The following is a 15,865-nucleotide window of genomic DNA, read 5'->3' on the forward strand; positions in this document are numbered from 1 at the left end:
ATTTTAATCTCAAATATCTGGAAAATAAGGTCCATGACCTATCAATATTTTTAGCTTATTTCTATCTTGAATTGATTCTCTATCAGATTATAGTATCAATTTTAAATTCTTAATTTATTAATTTTCACCTAAGTACATCATTAAGGATGTACCCATCATTCTAAACTAAAAATCAATTTGGCTCGTTTAATTTTCCTAAAATCTTGACTAAGTATTTACTTTGTTCCTTTGAGAACAATATAAGATATTTCGAAAAATTTTAACCAATCGCTTAATAAAAAAAATTACAATGGTTATATAGCAGTTTGTAAAACACTTATTTTGATCATTGAAAAGCTTAATATTCCCTTAACAACACAACGTAATTAAAACGTTTTGCTGATTTTACAGAGTTAACTCCCTGTAGTGTTAAGTACCACCTTAAATCATAGTACACATATTTTTATATGTTTATTTTTTATTCTTTTATGTTTGTTTATAATAATAATTTTAAAAAAATCAGATAAATACTAACAACAATATATCAGATCAAAAGAAAACTATATAAGTACATGTAGTAATAAAAAAAAACATTGCAATTTTGTAAAACGTTGGTCAAAGTTACGAATATTCCAGTTATTTTAACTCTTGATTAAAAGATTTTTTGAGAGTCAAAAGCTGATACTTAATGCATGATTAATTGTTAGTTGGTAGTGGCTTTGAACTAGCTGGAAGAAACTGCGAGTACTCGTGGATCTGTACTTAGTGTCTTTTTGTTATTATGATGAACAAGTGCATGACAACGTTTACTTGCATTTGTAATAGTTGTATTTGTATCCCTCTGATGAGTTAAGTCTTTTTCAACTGATTTGTATAGTTCGTTTTTTCTGTTGTACTGTAACACCACTGTCCCAGGTTCAGTGAGGATTAAGATCCCACTACTGCCACATTCTGTAGGTATGTGCCTGTCCCAAGCAGGAGCCTGTAATGCAGTGATTGTCGTTTGTTAATGTGTTACATACAAATGTTTATCGTTATTTTTTTGTACATACATTAGGCCGTTAGTTTTCTCGTTTCATTTTGTTTGCATTGTCATGGAATTGTTTTGTCTTTTGTATACATTTGTTTTAAGTGCCAGTCTTTGTAAGAATCAGGCAATTTAGGTAGAATTCAAAACATGATCAGAAAAAACCCACCGAGCTAATCATGCTATTCAATACTAACCATCATCCTGAGTTAAAAAGTATTAGTCTTTCCTTTGTGTTTGTCTGGTAATATCAAATAACTTGGTAAGAAAATTGGTTAGAATGATAGCAAATTACAGAGTTATCTCCCCTTATTTGTTAATTTCTAGTGCATTTCCACCAAATTGTATCTTCTATTACCAGAACAGTAAATGGAAATGAATGTTATTTTTGTGCATAACTACATATCAATGAAATCAATGTCAAATTGGGTGGGGTTTTTTTTGTCATGTTTTCACCACTGCCTGATTCTTAGGCAAACTGGCACTTAACGATAGATTTATAAAAATGTCTTACACAAACATTTCGAATTGAAATCAGCATTAAAAACAAATGGAAAATTGTGTTTTGCAAGCAAATAATTGTATTTCCTTTCCTTTCTTGAAGACGAAAAATTCGAGGAATTTAATAGTGGTTATTGAGTGGAATTGAGCAGGTTTATGTGATCACAGAAAAGTACACATTCATCATGTACATAGTTTATTGTCATCATTATTTCTGTTATTCAAGTACCGTCATGGATAACATATTACAGTTAGGCAATATGAATAAAACGTCGATAATAACTATAGGAACTACTAAATTATGTATAAGCTATTTACAGCTACTTTGAGATGGTGCTGCTCTAAAAGTGACGTTTACGTTCTAAAAAAGTTTTCTCCGATTAAATATTATTTTGCAGTTTTGACAATTTCAGACTATTACACTAGAATCGTGGCTAGATCAAATAATCAGCAATTTATGTTAACTCGTATGACTAAACTAATGTACTATGTAAAATTAACTTTACCACTATCTTCTTTACACTTGTTACTGTTGACATCAATATTTTTACATATATTATGTTGTCGTAGGTAAAAGCAATCGACAGGCAAACCCCTAACTAAAAACATGTCCCATATGCAGAGCAGGCATCATAACTTCAATACGCGAAAAGTTAAATAACCAATTGGAATACAATCAATCTAAGTTCAAAGTTAAATGGAGGAGTTTGTACTTTTCAGTGTTTACGTTTAGATTAATCTTCAACTAACGAAAGATGTAAGAAATGTATTTGATGAAAAACATCCCTACAAAAAAACGATTTTTGAGGTGATATTAACGTTCAGGAGCAACATGTAACAGTAATTTTGAGCAATGTTGCTTTTGTGCTGGATAAGAAAAAATTAAAAAAAACACTCTAAATACGTGCAAACGTAAGATTGTATATAACCCAATCATACCATGTCTGCAGAAGATGAAAATTAGTGTTCCAGTCTATTTGGTTTTTTTTTGGGGGGACAATATTTAATTTTAATGTTATTTTTTTAGTTATCACACAACTGTTCAATGTTTAGGAAAAGTTGAGAGTTTATCAGTATAATTCCAGTCACAATTTATATACGCTTGTGATAAATAAGGAACCTGCAATCCAGTGATTTTCCTTCATTACTATTTGAAATAAAGAAATAACACGACTGTGCTTTATACGATATAGGAAATGCTTACCCTTCTGGAGCACCTGATTTCATTCCCGGTTTTTAATGGAGTTCGTGTTGTTTCTTAATTATTATTTATAACTGTTTATGTAAATGTCCTTTGATTTTTTTACTTTATTTACTCCTTGGTTTTGATTGTTATTATCTTTGTATTATGTTTTGCTATGAATCCAGACATTGCTTTTTATCTTTCAATTTGTCATCAGCAGGCGTATTTTAACCGGTACTCGTTGACATATTTGCAATTTGTTATGATTTGAGTTAAAACATAGGACATCATACCTATGTCCGGCCTTATTTTTACACCTGTCCAAAATCAGGAACACCAGGACATAGTTAGTCTTCTATTTTTTATTTATTTATTTTTTTAGTTCATTTAAATATGTTTCTGAGTTATTTTTGCCGTCTGTTTTCGTTTAACTATTTTAATATTTTTTCATGCGATAAGCTGGAAGCCGTTTACGGATGATAATATTTTCCGTCCCAATTGGTTGATATCGACTGATTTTTGCATTTTGATCGGGTTGTGGTCACTACATTCACAATACTTCCAATAAGACGCAACTAATTTGTTACAACTAATTATTCGTATAATCTTTTTCATTTCCTCTGTTCATCTTCTATTCCATATTTTAACATGGATAACGACGGAGAAGTTTGCGAATATCTGCATTTACCCTTTATAGTACGTGTTTTGTATGAGATGTTTTGAAATTACCATGTACAAGCCTAGGGAGACATTATTTTTGTATAAAAGATTTGTTCCTTACAAAAATTGATCTCAACATGAAAATTGATAATAGACGTATGGGGCTTCTTATTTTGCAGAACTCATGCTTGATCGAGGCTTTGATTCATATGTATTCTTTTCGTAGAAAATTTGTCAAATGTCCTTGATAATTTGTAAATAATATCTGACATTTGTGCACTAAAGTATGTATAATTATATCATGCTGTTTATAAATCAATAAAACTAATACACTAGTGTAGGATTGCTAATTATATACGTATGATAATTCAGTAGTAAACTTATTACTTGTATAATCCTTCCTCTCTAATGTCTATAATGGACACACGCTGTTATTAAAAAAAATGATTTTCTAAAGTTTAGCCACCATTTCTTTTTATTCCTCCTTCATTCCATAGTCACATGCATCTGAAAAAAAAAATTTAAAAAAAATGTGTATAAAATTTTTTACCAATTTCCTCAATGGAAACAATTTTTTATTCTGCTCCTGTTTTTTTAGATTTATAATTATGATATATTAAAATTTCAAACAGCATTGTGATAAAAATATATATAAAATAAGAAGGACAAAGAACATGTGTTATGCTCATAAAACTATGCTATGCATCATTGTAATATATGACAAACTTTTTTTGACGGAACAGCATACGAAAAATATCAGAGTAGAGTCAACGGTACTATTAAAGTTCAAAAAACCATCCTGAGTAAATTAATCAAATAGCATTAATGTATTAATGGCATATTTGATACGATATATATGAATGTATATATATTTATGTTGCTAAATACGTAAATAAGAAAGTAAGATTGACTGAGAAATACGTTTTTACATACAACTATTTATCAGATTGACAGAAAACAATATAACCAAATTTGAATAGGATGTTATTTTTAGTATTATTTTGAGACGATCTGTCGAGAATGGTTCTCTTGGGAATCATAGAAATGAGATAATACCAATGCAAATCCATCACTTGATTGTGAGAGGTTTACACATATCGATATTAATTTTGCCTGTAATTATATATTGCTTTATTTGAGGTTTTTATTCAAGTCAGACGGGACATGATCGTTGGGTCAATATGACCCAGAAATTAGTTTTTATCTTTGATTCTCTTTAACCTTCAAATTGTTTCTAGTGAGACACTTTCCATCTGACACTGACGTTTGTTGGACTTACTATTTTTTGTTAAGATGAATATACGGATCTGGATATGAAAGGTAAATTGGATCTTATTGTACTTTTTTTTAATTAAAAAACAATGTTAAAGAACAAAAAAAGACATATTGTCTTCACTTGTATTTAAAAATGTCACTCCCGATAAATGATATATGTTGTGCTGTCAACATTATTTAATATTATACCGTCATTAGTAAAACATATTGAGTTTGTTTTTTAAAGATGAAAGAATTGATTAAAAACATATAATCAAATGTGGCAACCTTTTTGTGTTTACAAACAAGGTAAACAACCCGTTATAAATGTCATGCTTTAATGATTTATCTTCATACGACGCACTGAAGCCGAATACTTGAATTCTGATTATGTACTGGAACTGAAACAATTGAAGAGCGTTATGACCAAAGTTAAACGAAAATCTTCTTTTGGTCAAGTTTGCGTGTCGGAATTGTAACCTCAAATTCAATAATTTAAATACTTCATTTTTGTTTTGTATCTTGATGTCTTTTGACTTTACCATAATGTACTGTTGAAGTTCGTCTGGTCTTCATATTTATTCAAACTCAGTCCGATATCGAATTGTGTACATGGTATTTGCACTTCTCATATATAAAGACAACAAACAATGGCCTGTCTTTAAACAAATTTTGTTTTTCCCCAACAAACATATACTGGTTTGAAAGCACTATAACTGTATTGAAATTTAATGATATAATAAGTCAAACGTTTGGTCGATGAGTTCCTATATTTATACCAAAAGGTTATTCTACAGCAAAATATTGTAACAAGTCAGATTTTGTTCTCATTTTACATTCAATAAAATAAGACAATTAAGGTTATTTCTATGTCCGATGTGTGTAAGTGTAGATCATTTATGTAGGCTCTTCCATAAACCACCTTTTTTGGTAAACAAGCAAACGACTGGCAATGTGATTTTTCAAGAGGCGGAATTTTTAACACCAAATATGAACGGTTGTCTTATCTAGGTCAAATATTTCAATTTCGAATTGCAACACATGACAGCCATACTAAATGAATAAATGTGCATCATTTAAGGGTTTATAACTGGTTTAAGTTAATGAAATATATTAAATAAATGCCAATTTGATAAAGTTCATTATTCTGCAGTAGTCAATATACGCATGTGCAAAAAAATTGTATTAGATTTAGAGCATGGGTGTATTAACAAAGCAAAGAAGCACGTCATATAAGAATATGACATAACTGTACGCTTTATCTTAATAATTAAAGTCTCGGATTGGAGGAAACAATGCAATCAAATTGTTAATTGATGTCTACTAGGGATTTAGTTTGTACTGTCAATCTGAATAGACAAGTTAACTTGAACGATTTATTTTAATTGCCGACATTGACCATTTAAACATTTGTAAGTGAGGCATTTTCAATTAGTTAGGATAACGAGTCATTCTATACATGATTTAAAATTGTTAAGTTGTATTTGTTTGATAAAATCCAACTCTATCATATTCTATTAATGCTACTTCTTTTGCATGAGGTTCCCTCTAGATAATATTCATTGTGTGTATTATGATACTAATCTGATATCAAATTGCCTGTTGAGTGAGTGATTAGTTTTCTCAGTTGTACATTTATATTGATATTGACACTTTTCATTTTTTTTTTTGCAATCAACAATACATCTCGTTGTCATACTAATTTGATAAATAAGTTGTGGTAGAAACAGTGAGATACTGACGTCCTGTATAATAAGAGTACAATAATAATTGAATAAGCAATATAACTTTTCTAAATTTAGACGATTTTAATAGGAAACTATTTATGGAAACAACAAGCAAGCCTTTCCTAGCAGCCTTCTTTTCTTTTATTTTAATTAGCAATTGGTGCCTCTTTTATTTTATATTTTATTGGTGAATTGATGGTTTTCGGTTATTTTTGTCAAAACCTTAAATGAGGGACGAAATATACCAGAGGTTCACTCACTCATATATTTCAAATAAACTTACAACGACTAGCAACAAAATAGTTATCAAAAGTACCAGGATTATAATTTTATACGCCAGACGCGCGTTTCGTCTACATAAGACTCATCAGTGACGCTCAGATCAAAATAGTTAAAAAGCCAAAACAAATACAAAGTTGAGGAGCATTGAGGACCCAAAATTCCAAAAAGTTGTGCCAAATACCCATCACAACTGAGGGTGATATTAGGCACTCCAGGTAAGAGTGTCATGCTTCACATGTGGCACCCTTAATTTTGCTTAAGGTATTACAAAGAGATGTATTATTGGTAATATCTTAACAGTTGATTTAATAGTTAAAAAAAGTATATAAATGAATTGGGTATGTTAAAGAAAAAACAGTTGTTTTCGTTTTATGACTACCCTAAACAATGAAGCGCCTCCCAAACATGTCATATAAAATCGAGATCACAAAGTTCAAAAAATCCTGTTCACAGATGAATATCGATATTATGAATTATATAATGGATAACATTCATATTTGAGAACCTACTTTATGTGCAGTTAGTTTTCATTCGGGTGGAAGGATAAAATTTATTTATCATGAATTTAGAAAAAATGATATCAATAGTTTCAGGAATTTGTTACCCTTGGATTTATTCTAAAATTTGTGATAACAAATGTTATGCATAATCACGAACTATTTTAAAATCTATATCATATTCAATTCATTCCTTATAACGAATTATAGTTTGCAACCACAAATAGAACCAACTAATCACCTGTACTACAAATCTTAAAAAAGTAAGACTAACAACATCTTAGACTTGCAAAAAACAAAACAGAATGGGCTTACGGTAATTTAAAAGGCATGAATGCAGATGGTTAGAAAAGTGGTTTAAACTAGCTTTTATTACTGCTAGTAAGCTCAAATAAGCACGTTGTGTCCTTTGTAATTGTGTAGTTAGTAAAAGTTATATGACAAAAATATCTAAAATAAATAGACAAATTCATATAAAATCAACTTTGCCAAAAGGAGATGAAACCTTAGTTGCTTAAATATTTCAAAATTTATAAACGGATAATTTAAAAAAAAAAAAAAGATTTGTTTAATCATGTCAGTACCGAAGTACACATTACTGAGCTGATGATTCCATCGGGGACTGATAGTCGAACAGCAGAGGTATCCACCAAGTGATTATACTTAGTTTCCTAATAATTTCAAAATTTACAAACGGACAATAAAGTTCTTATAAATGGACGTTACACTATTTTCAAAGGTTATGGGCGGGGAGGAAAACATCAATCAGAACGTTTATGTTCTCTTTAGCAATGCTTTACTTTTGTCCTTATTTATGAGCCTGTTATTCTTATATTTGATAATTTTCATTTACAGTCGAATTTCTTGTTGTTTTTGTCTTAACTTAGTATCAAAATCAACTAGCTATAGAGTCTTTATGATGCAAGTAAAAAGGGGGTATTACATCGTATTGTCACTTTTTTTATTTACTGTCCGTAATTATTAAATTTAGTGTAAAAGTGCAATGATAATCATTTCTAGTTGACAATATATAATGGCAACAGTAGAATACTTTTAGCATCCCTTCCTTTGTATATTCACTTGAACGCTTGTAGCATTGTCCCTATTGGTCTGACAAGTATCGACTCGATTTAAGATCAGTCTGCATAGGTGACGTCTTCGACATTACACATTATATACCCTTACAAATTAAATTTATGTATATGGAGTGTAACCTGTTGGCAAAGGAATAGTTGGGTTTTATCACTACAGATATCGAAACACATAAATGTCCTGTATTTTTAATCTTTAATTCAAAAGTTTCCCAATATCTGCTAAAAAAACATTGGGCAAAAGTTTACGTAATAACTATAGTATGAGAGCAACTATGTCAAATCATATAAATTTCATCTCCAGTTTAACTATGACCATACATTCGTTGACCAGTAGTTACGTTGTATAAGTAAGGGCCTTAATGGTAGTATTTCATAACTTCCAAAAATGAATTTATAACATCTCCTAAAATAACATTGTGCCTTTGACAGTAATTTATCGGGAAAACTTAAATGGTGAAACGGATATCAGGAGACAAAGGACATGGGATCAACACATAACGATTTAATCATTGTCTTTTCAAAGCATTAGGCATGCGCATTTGGCACAATTGTATAGAAACGTTTGGCTTGCAATTCAATTCAACTTCGTATTTGAATTCGGCTTTTGATTTTTTTTTATATCAAGCTCAATTGAAAAGCCTATTATTCATTTTTTTTAAGAATTTATCAATTATTCAATATCTTATCATTAATGTATGATATGTAGTGATTTATTTAATATTATATCGCCATTTCCTCATATAAACCATATCCTCTAGCCAGCATGTACGTAGTGGTTATTCTGGTCTCGCACAACTCGATCGTAGGGTCTATTACTTTGGAATTCGCTTCATAGAATTAAATTAACGTTCAAAATATGGCGTTTATAAGTACATTAATAGATTGATGAATAATCAACGTCCAGTAAAGTCAATTCAGGTAAACAACATGTAAATACATCTATTAAGTATCAACGTGTGAATAAATAACATATCTCCACAACATATGAAATTAGAAAAAAAAAACAAATAATACATCATATTGGTCTGCCAATATTTGCAACATAAATGTACATCTATATACATTATTGACTAATATAAAATACCAAGCCGCGTTAACAATTATATTCTCTGTTGTGGCTTTCTATCCAATATTGAACCTTTCATGTCATCCAACTATTCACAATTATAAATCACATTTACTTCGTTATTTAATAAATTCATGAGATAATGTTTCTGTTGTGTAAGTTTTAGTTGGACATTAGCATCAAAGTTACGAATGGTGCAAACTTGATGTTAATTATTTATCATTGTTTTATCTTAACTTTTCAAACAATTTTTTTTTTTGTTACATGTAAGTGTATGACTTTTTATTGATTAAATATATCTATAAAAAAAAAAGACGAATTTTTAAAATAATACGTCATCACTATTTCATAGAGCGGTTAGCACTTTTTATTATCTTATGAAAATTTAGATATTATCCTGATTATAAGTAAAACAATTTAAACATAAAACAAGCCCATTAACTTATCTGTTTTCCCCTAAATTGGAGTTTTATTGAATGTATCGACATATTGATCCGCTTAATATCATTGCACTTAAAGATGTACTTGTTTAGAAATGATCCATGAAAACTTGTTACTCCTTTAAATAAACTTATTCAACACTGTTATAAGATCATTGAAAATTGTTTTTATTGGTATAAATATTGATTTTGTTATCAGTAGATTAAAAGCTAACTAAATGTTACTAGTATGTTATATACATAAACATTTTCATAGATCTACAATCTGTCGATACCTGTAACTTGGCATTGCACAAGGTCATGTTTTTCTCTGGCTGTTTATGACGTCTTTACACTAAATCCATTGTACGTTGGATGTGTACGGATTGATTGTTTAGTCTTACAGACATGATTTTATTATTAGTTGATGGTGGCTTTGAACTAGCTGTCAGATAACTGCGAGTACTCTCAGATCTGTTAATTGTGTCTTTTTGTGTCGGGATGTATAAGTACCTGGCCACGTTCACTTGTATTCATTTGTTTATCTGATGAGTTAAGACTTTTTCAACTAATTTTTATAGTTCGTTCTTATGTTGTACTGTTATACCACTGTCCCAGGTTAGGGGGATGGTTGGGATCCCGCTAACATGTTTAACCCCGCCACATTATTTATGTATGTGCCTGTCCCCAGTCAGGAGCCTGTAATTCAGTGTTTGTCGTTTCTTTATGTGTTACATATTTGCTTTTCGTTCATTTTTTTACATAAATAAGGCCGTTAGTTTTCTCGTTTGAATTGTTTTACATTGTTCTATCGGGCCTGCTATAGCTGACTATGCGGTATGGGCTTTGCTCATTGTTGAAGGCCGTACGGTGACCTATAGTTGTTAATGTTTGTTTCATTTTGGTCTTTTGTGGATAGTTGTCTCATTGGCAATCATACCACATCTTCTTTTTTATATATTGCGTGAGGTTTAGAAATTTGTTCAAGATGTTTTGATTACTTAGTTTGTTCCTGTATCTGCACCAAGTCGGGTATATGCCATTTGTTATCCATTCGCTTTTGATTTTGATATTTGATTATGGATTTTCCGTTAAAATTACCTCGGATTTTAGTATTGTTATCATTTGACTTTTTCCTTATGATACAAGCTAGGTACATATTTTGGCCCATAGCGACCAATTGTATTGTCATACAAAATTTCAATAGCTCATACCATGTCATATATCAAAATTTAAGAAGATTCTAGATTTCTTTTCTTTCGATTTGACACCCATATACTACCAATGCAAATATAAGGTCAAAACATGAAATAGTCTTTTCCAGCCATATTTTAAAAATCAAATATCTCAAAAAGTAGCTCAATGAACTTTTAATATGTTCATCTGGTGTTTTTTTCTGAACTTATTTACATTCCACTTAAAGATTCAATTGTTTTTCTTTTTTCACTTAAGAACATCTTTAGTATCAGTGGGAGACTTATTGCAATAAACAAACGTACTTCCTGGTTTCTTTTATAAATAAATAAATAAAAGGTAAGTAATGCTAAAACGCAGTTGATAATGTTATTGTGTTATAATCCTTTTGTGTCGTTTTAACCTTTTGTTAAATAAAGGCAACAGTAGTATACCGATGTTCAAAACTCATAAATTGATTGTAAAAAAAAAAATACCGGTCGCAACCCAAAACTAAGGGAAACGCACTAATTATAAGAGGAGGATGACGACAAAACATTAAAATGTAACACATACAGAATTGAACTAAGAATTTGACAAAATCCGAGGAGAATAACTGTATTCTGAAATTGTGCCGAGAAGAAACAAATGAACTGTCATCATAATATATGGCCAGAAAATCAGAATACTCCTGTGTAATACAATTCTGCTTTTTTTATTTCATTTTAATTGAAAGAATTAAGATGTATAGTATCGACATTTATAAATTGTCTGTCGTCACGATGACCTGCGCACTAAAGTGATTAATTCTAACTTTAAAGTGTTGATTATAGACTGCATGCAACACACGATTTCAGAACTACAATAATGAACACTTGTATGTGACAGTTTTTATCAAACGGCGTGAAAAACAATTTTAGCGCAGACACCTTATTCCGACAAAGTAATGATTAAAGAATGTAAATCTTGATTTATATAATCGATGGACCCAAGGCACGTTAAAACATCGTACATTAAAATTCACAATTGTGATGAACATGATAAATACTTTAAGTGCGTTCCATTTTTGTATGTTTGTTCTGATAATTTTAACACTATTCTACGCATTTGTCTGCATAAGCTCCTTAAAGTATGCATTGAATTTTGATGTACACTTGTTTTTATTTGATCTAGATGGTTTTCAAAGTTTTTCTGCCATACGTTACAAAATTGAATCAATGAAGTGAACAACCAAGTGAGACTAAATATGACTCCATGTATTTTTCCCTTAATCATATCATTTATATGTCCACAATACAGTTATATTAACCACTAATAACTTTTGTATATCTCAAACAATTTTCTGTTGCAGGTTAACAATTAAACATAAAAAAACAACAATGAATTCAGACGATGACGATGATGATCTTGTGCTACAATGTCTATACGATGAATTTACACTACTGGAAGTGGTAATGGAAGGCGATTTCGAAAGTGTACAGAGCATACTTGATGATAATCCTACGGTTGATGAGTTAAATGAAAGGGACAGGACAGGAAAGGTACACTTTTTTTTTACTATGATTGGTAATAACTATAACAGTTGCATAAAACGTTATATTTTGCATTTTGAGTTTAAATTCAGGTTTTCGTGAACTGACAATTTTTTGAAAGCAATGATCCCACCCACTACTTTTGGTCGAGTAGAGTCATTGTCCAAGATATAAACTGTAAAGGTTTATCCCTAGGCATATTTTTTTCCTGAACATAACTTCTTGTAAGCCATTATTTTTTTCCTTGAATCAGTTTTATTTGCTCGTTATGTAGGCTTCCTTAAGCAGTCGTCATATTGCTAATTAACACTGGATGATTTTCAAAAGCACTTGCAAGTCATTTAATGATGGCTGAGATTTAAAAATGACTGTCTTGGTGCAGACACACTGTTGTAATTTCAACAACACAATAATGCGCTTATTTAAAGCAAATACTTTATCATAAATTATTTCTTTTGCTATCTAAAATCATTATAAATCAAATTTAGTTGTTAACTAAGTAATAACACATCAAAATAACACTTATAAAAAGTAACACCCCAAAAGATTATCTTTAGCTCATGTATCTCGTCAGGTGTTTGACAACTTTTACATAGTCTGATCTGTAGTATTCAGATTCACGTGTTCGTGATGGAGAAAGCATACAAGTAATTATAATTGCTGTTTTCATTCTTACTAACAAAATCATTTTGTAACATCATATTCTAAATACGGAAATTCCATGTAAAAGTTTGAAATATGAGAGCTGTTTTGCATTTGTTTGGTGCGTTTGAGCTTGCTTTTGCTTTTGTAATTTGATAATGAACTTTCCGTTTTGAATTTTAGTTTGTTGACATTTTCCTTTTTTAATTTTGTTTGGAATACTCTTTTGTTTAAGTTCAAGTATTGAAACCATTTTTCTGACAACTTCTGAACCTTTCGTCTGTTTATAGATGGAAAACCGATGTCATACCTACTTCCTAATTATATCTTCAAAAAAAACTCTTAAATAAAATCTAAAGTCTTGTACATTATCGTTTATAATTCCTTACATAATCTCTTTTCAATCACTATTTTGACTTTAAGTTACGCTGGATAATGTTCCAGAATGCTAACAGGTTATTAAATGATGGCTTAGTGTTACAAATTACTGGAGTAGCTCAGACAATGGTGTAATCTTAACGACACAATAAATCGTCCATGATTTATGTTCTTTACGGTTCTTATGGACTTAAATGCTTGGCTGGCGATAATATAGATGGACTTTAATTGAACGATTGTCGATGATATAGTTCCTTTTTTAGCTCACCTGGCCCGAAGGGCCAAGTGAGCTTTTCTCATCACTTGGCGTCCGGCGTCCGTCGTCGTCGTCCGTCGTCGTCGTCGTCCTGCGTCCGGCGTTAACTTTTACAAAAATCTTCTCCTCTGAAACTACTAGGCCAAATTTAACCAAACTTGGCCACAATCATCATTTGGGTATCTAGTTTAAAAATTGTGTCCGGTGACCCCGCCAACTAACCAAGATGGCCGCCATGGCTATAAATAGAACATAGGGGTAAAATGCAGTTTTTGGCTTATAACTCAAAAACCAAAGCATTTAGGGCAAATCTGACATGGGGTAATATTGTTAATCAGGTAAAGATCTATCTGCCCTGAAATTTTCAGATGAATCTGACATTCCGTTGTTAGGTTGCTGCCCCTGAATTGGTAATTTTAAGGAAATTTTGTTGTTTTTGGTTATTATCTTGAATATTATTTTAGATAGAGATAAACTGTAAAAAGCAAAAATGTTCAGCAAAGTAAGATCTACAAAAAAGTCAACATGACCAAAATGATCAGTTGACCACTTTAGGAGTTATTGCCCTTTATAGTCAATTTTTAACCTGTTTTCGTAAATCTTAGTTATCTTTTAGAAAAATCTTCTCCCCTGAAACTGCTGGGCCAAATTATTTGAAACTTGGCCACAATCATCAGTGGGGTATCTAGTTTAAAAATTGTGTCCGGTGACCTGGCCATCAAACCAAGATGGCCGCCACGGCTAAAAATAGAACATAGGGGTAAAATGCAGTTTTTGGCTTATAACTCATAAACCAAATAATTTAGAGAAAATCTGACATGAAGTAAAATTGTTAATCAGGTCAAGATCTATCTGCCCTGAAATTTTCAGATGAAATTGACAACCTGTTTTTGGGTTGCGGCCCCTGAATCGGTAATTTTAAGGAAATTTTGCTGTTTTTGGTTATTATATTGAATATTATTATAGATATAGGTAAACTGTAAACAGCAATAATGTTCAGCAAAGTAAGATCTACAAATAAGTCAACATGAACGAAATGGTCAATTGACCCCTGTAGGAGTTATTGACCTTTGTAGTCAATTTTCAATCTGCTTCCTTTGTTTAATATTCACATAGACCAAGGTGAGCGACACAGGCTCTTTAGAGCCTCTAGTATATCTAACGAGAGACGATGGCATGGTGTCGAGACAAATTTTTAATATATTGTTGTGATCAGTATTAATTTTTCTTAAGACCTATTATCTGGTTAAAAATGTATAACTATAAAATATTTCTAGGACAGTGTAAAACACATAGTGTACCTTATGCGAGTGATGCCAAACAAACACCAACAAAACAACAAAAGACTGAGCAACACAATCCTCAACACGAATCATTAATAGAAAACTACAAATCACAAATTAACGATTAGAATACACTTATGTATGTCATGTTTGATATGTACACAAAATGAATTAGGAAATTCGGATACTGTGATCTTAACCAGTATAAGTGAAGTCATTCGCAGAAATAGATATAGGAAGTTGTAGTGTGAGTGCCAATGAGACAACTCTCCATCCAAATAACAATTTATAAGTTTTACCCATTATAGGTCAATGTACGGCCTTCAACACGGAGCCTAGGCTCACATCGAACAGCAATTATTAACGGCCCGAAAATTACTAGTGTAAAACCATTCAAACGGGGAAACCAACAGTCTAGTCGAGAAACGAGAAACACGTATAAATAACATAAACAAACGAAAATTACTGTACAATAGATTCCTCACTTAGGACAGGTGCAACTATTTGCAGCGGGATTAAACGTTTAAATGGTACCAAATTTTCTGTCTTTTTTTTTAAACAATAGTATAGCATCACAACATAGAAAAACACAGGATTAAATATCAATTGGAATCTTAACTTAATCAAAAAACGTAAATTAGCACTCTATAAACGAATAAATTTGATCTGCGATACCTGAATGTAAATACATAGTTTATAAAATATTAAGGACAAACATCGAAGGCTTAAAAGCAAACAAACAAGTCCAAACAAAGCCATGGGAGGCCACAACCACTAATCGTCTTAAATTGCTCCTCTTCTAGACTTTCTTCAAAATGATGTTTTTGTATAGATAGCACAAATAGAAGTAAAATCTGAATGATACACTGATTTCTGCAACTAAAAGTTTGAATAAGCAATTTAAACAAAATC

General features: G+C 31.0%; 1 protein-coding gene across 1 annotated transcript in view; it reads left to right on the forward strand.

The window, feature by feature from the left end:
- The window catches only part of LOC134694988 (ankyrin repeat domain-containing protein 33B-like), a 46,343-nt gene that overhangs the window by 8,730 nt on the left and 21,748 nt on the right, over positions 1–15,865 (forward strand). The window contains exon 2 of the mRNA XM_063556110.1: positions 12,214–12,403. Within this exon, the coding sequence (XP_063412180.1) occupies positions 12,242–12,403 (162 nt within the window). The 5' untranslated portion in view covers positions 12,214–12,241. The remainder of the gene's footprint in view (positions 1–12,213; positions 12,404–15,865) is intronic.

Source organism: Mytilus trossulus, chromosome 13, assembly GCF_036588685.1.
Source record: "Mytilus trossulus isolate FHL-02 chromosome 13, PNRI_Mtr1.1.1.hap1, whole genome shotgun sequence".
In the NCBI taxonomy this organism is placed as follows: domain Eukaryota; kingdom Metazoa; phylum Mollusca; class Bivalvia; order Mytilida; family Mytilidae; genus Mytilus; species Mytilus trossulus.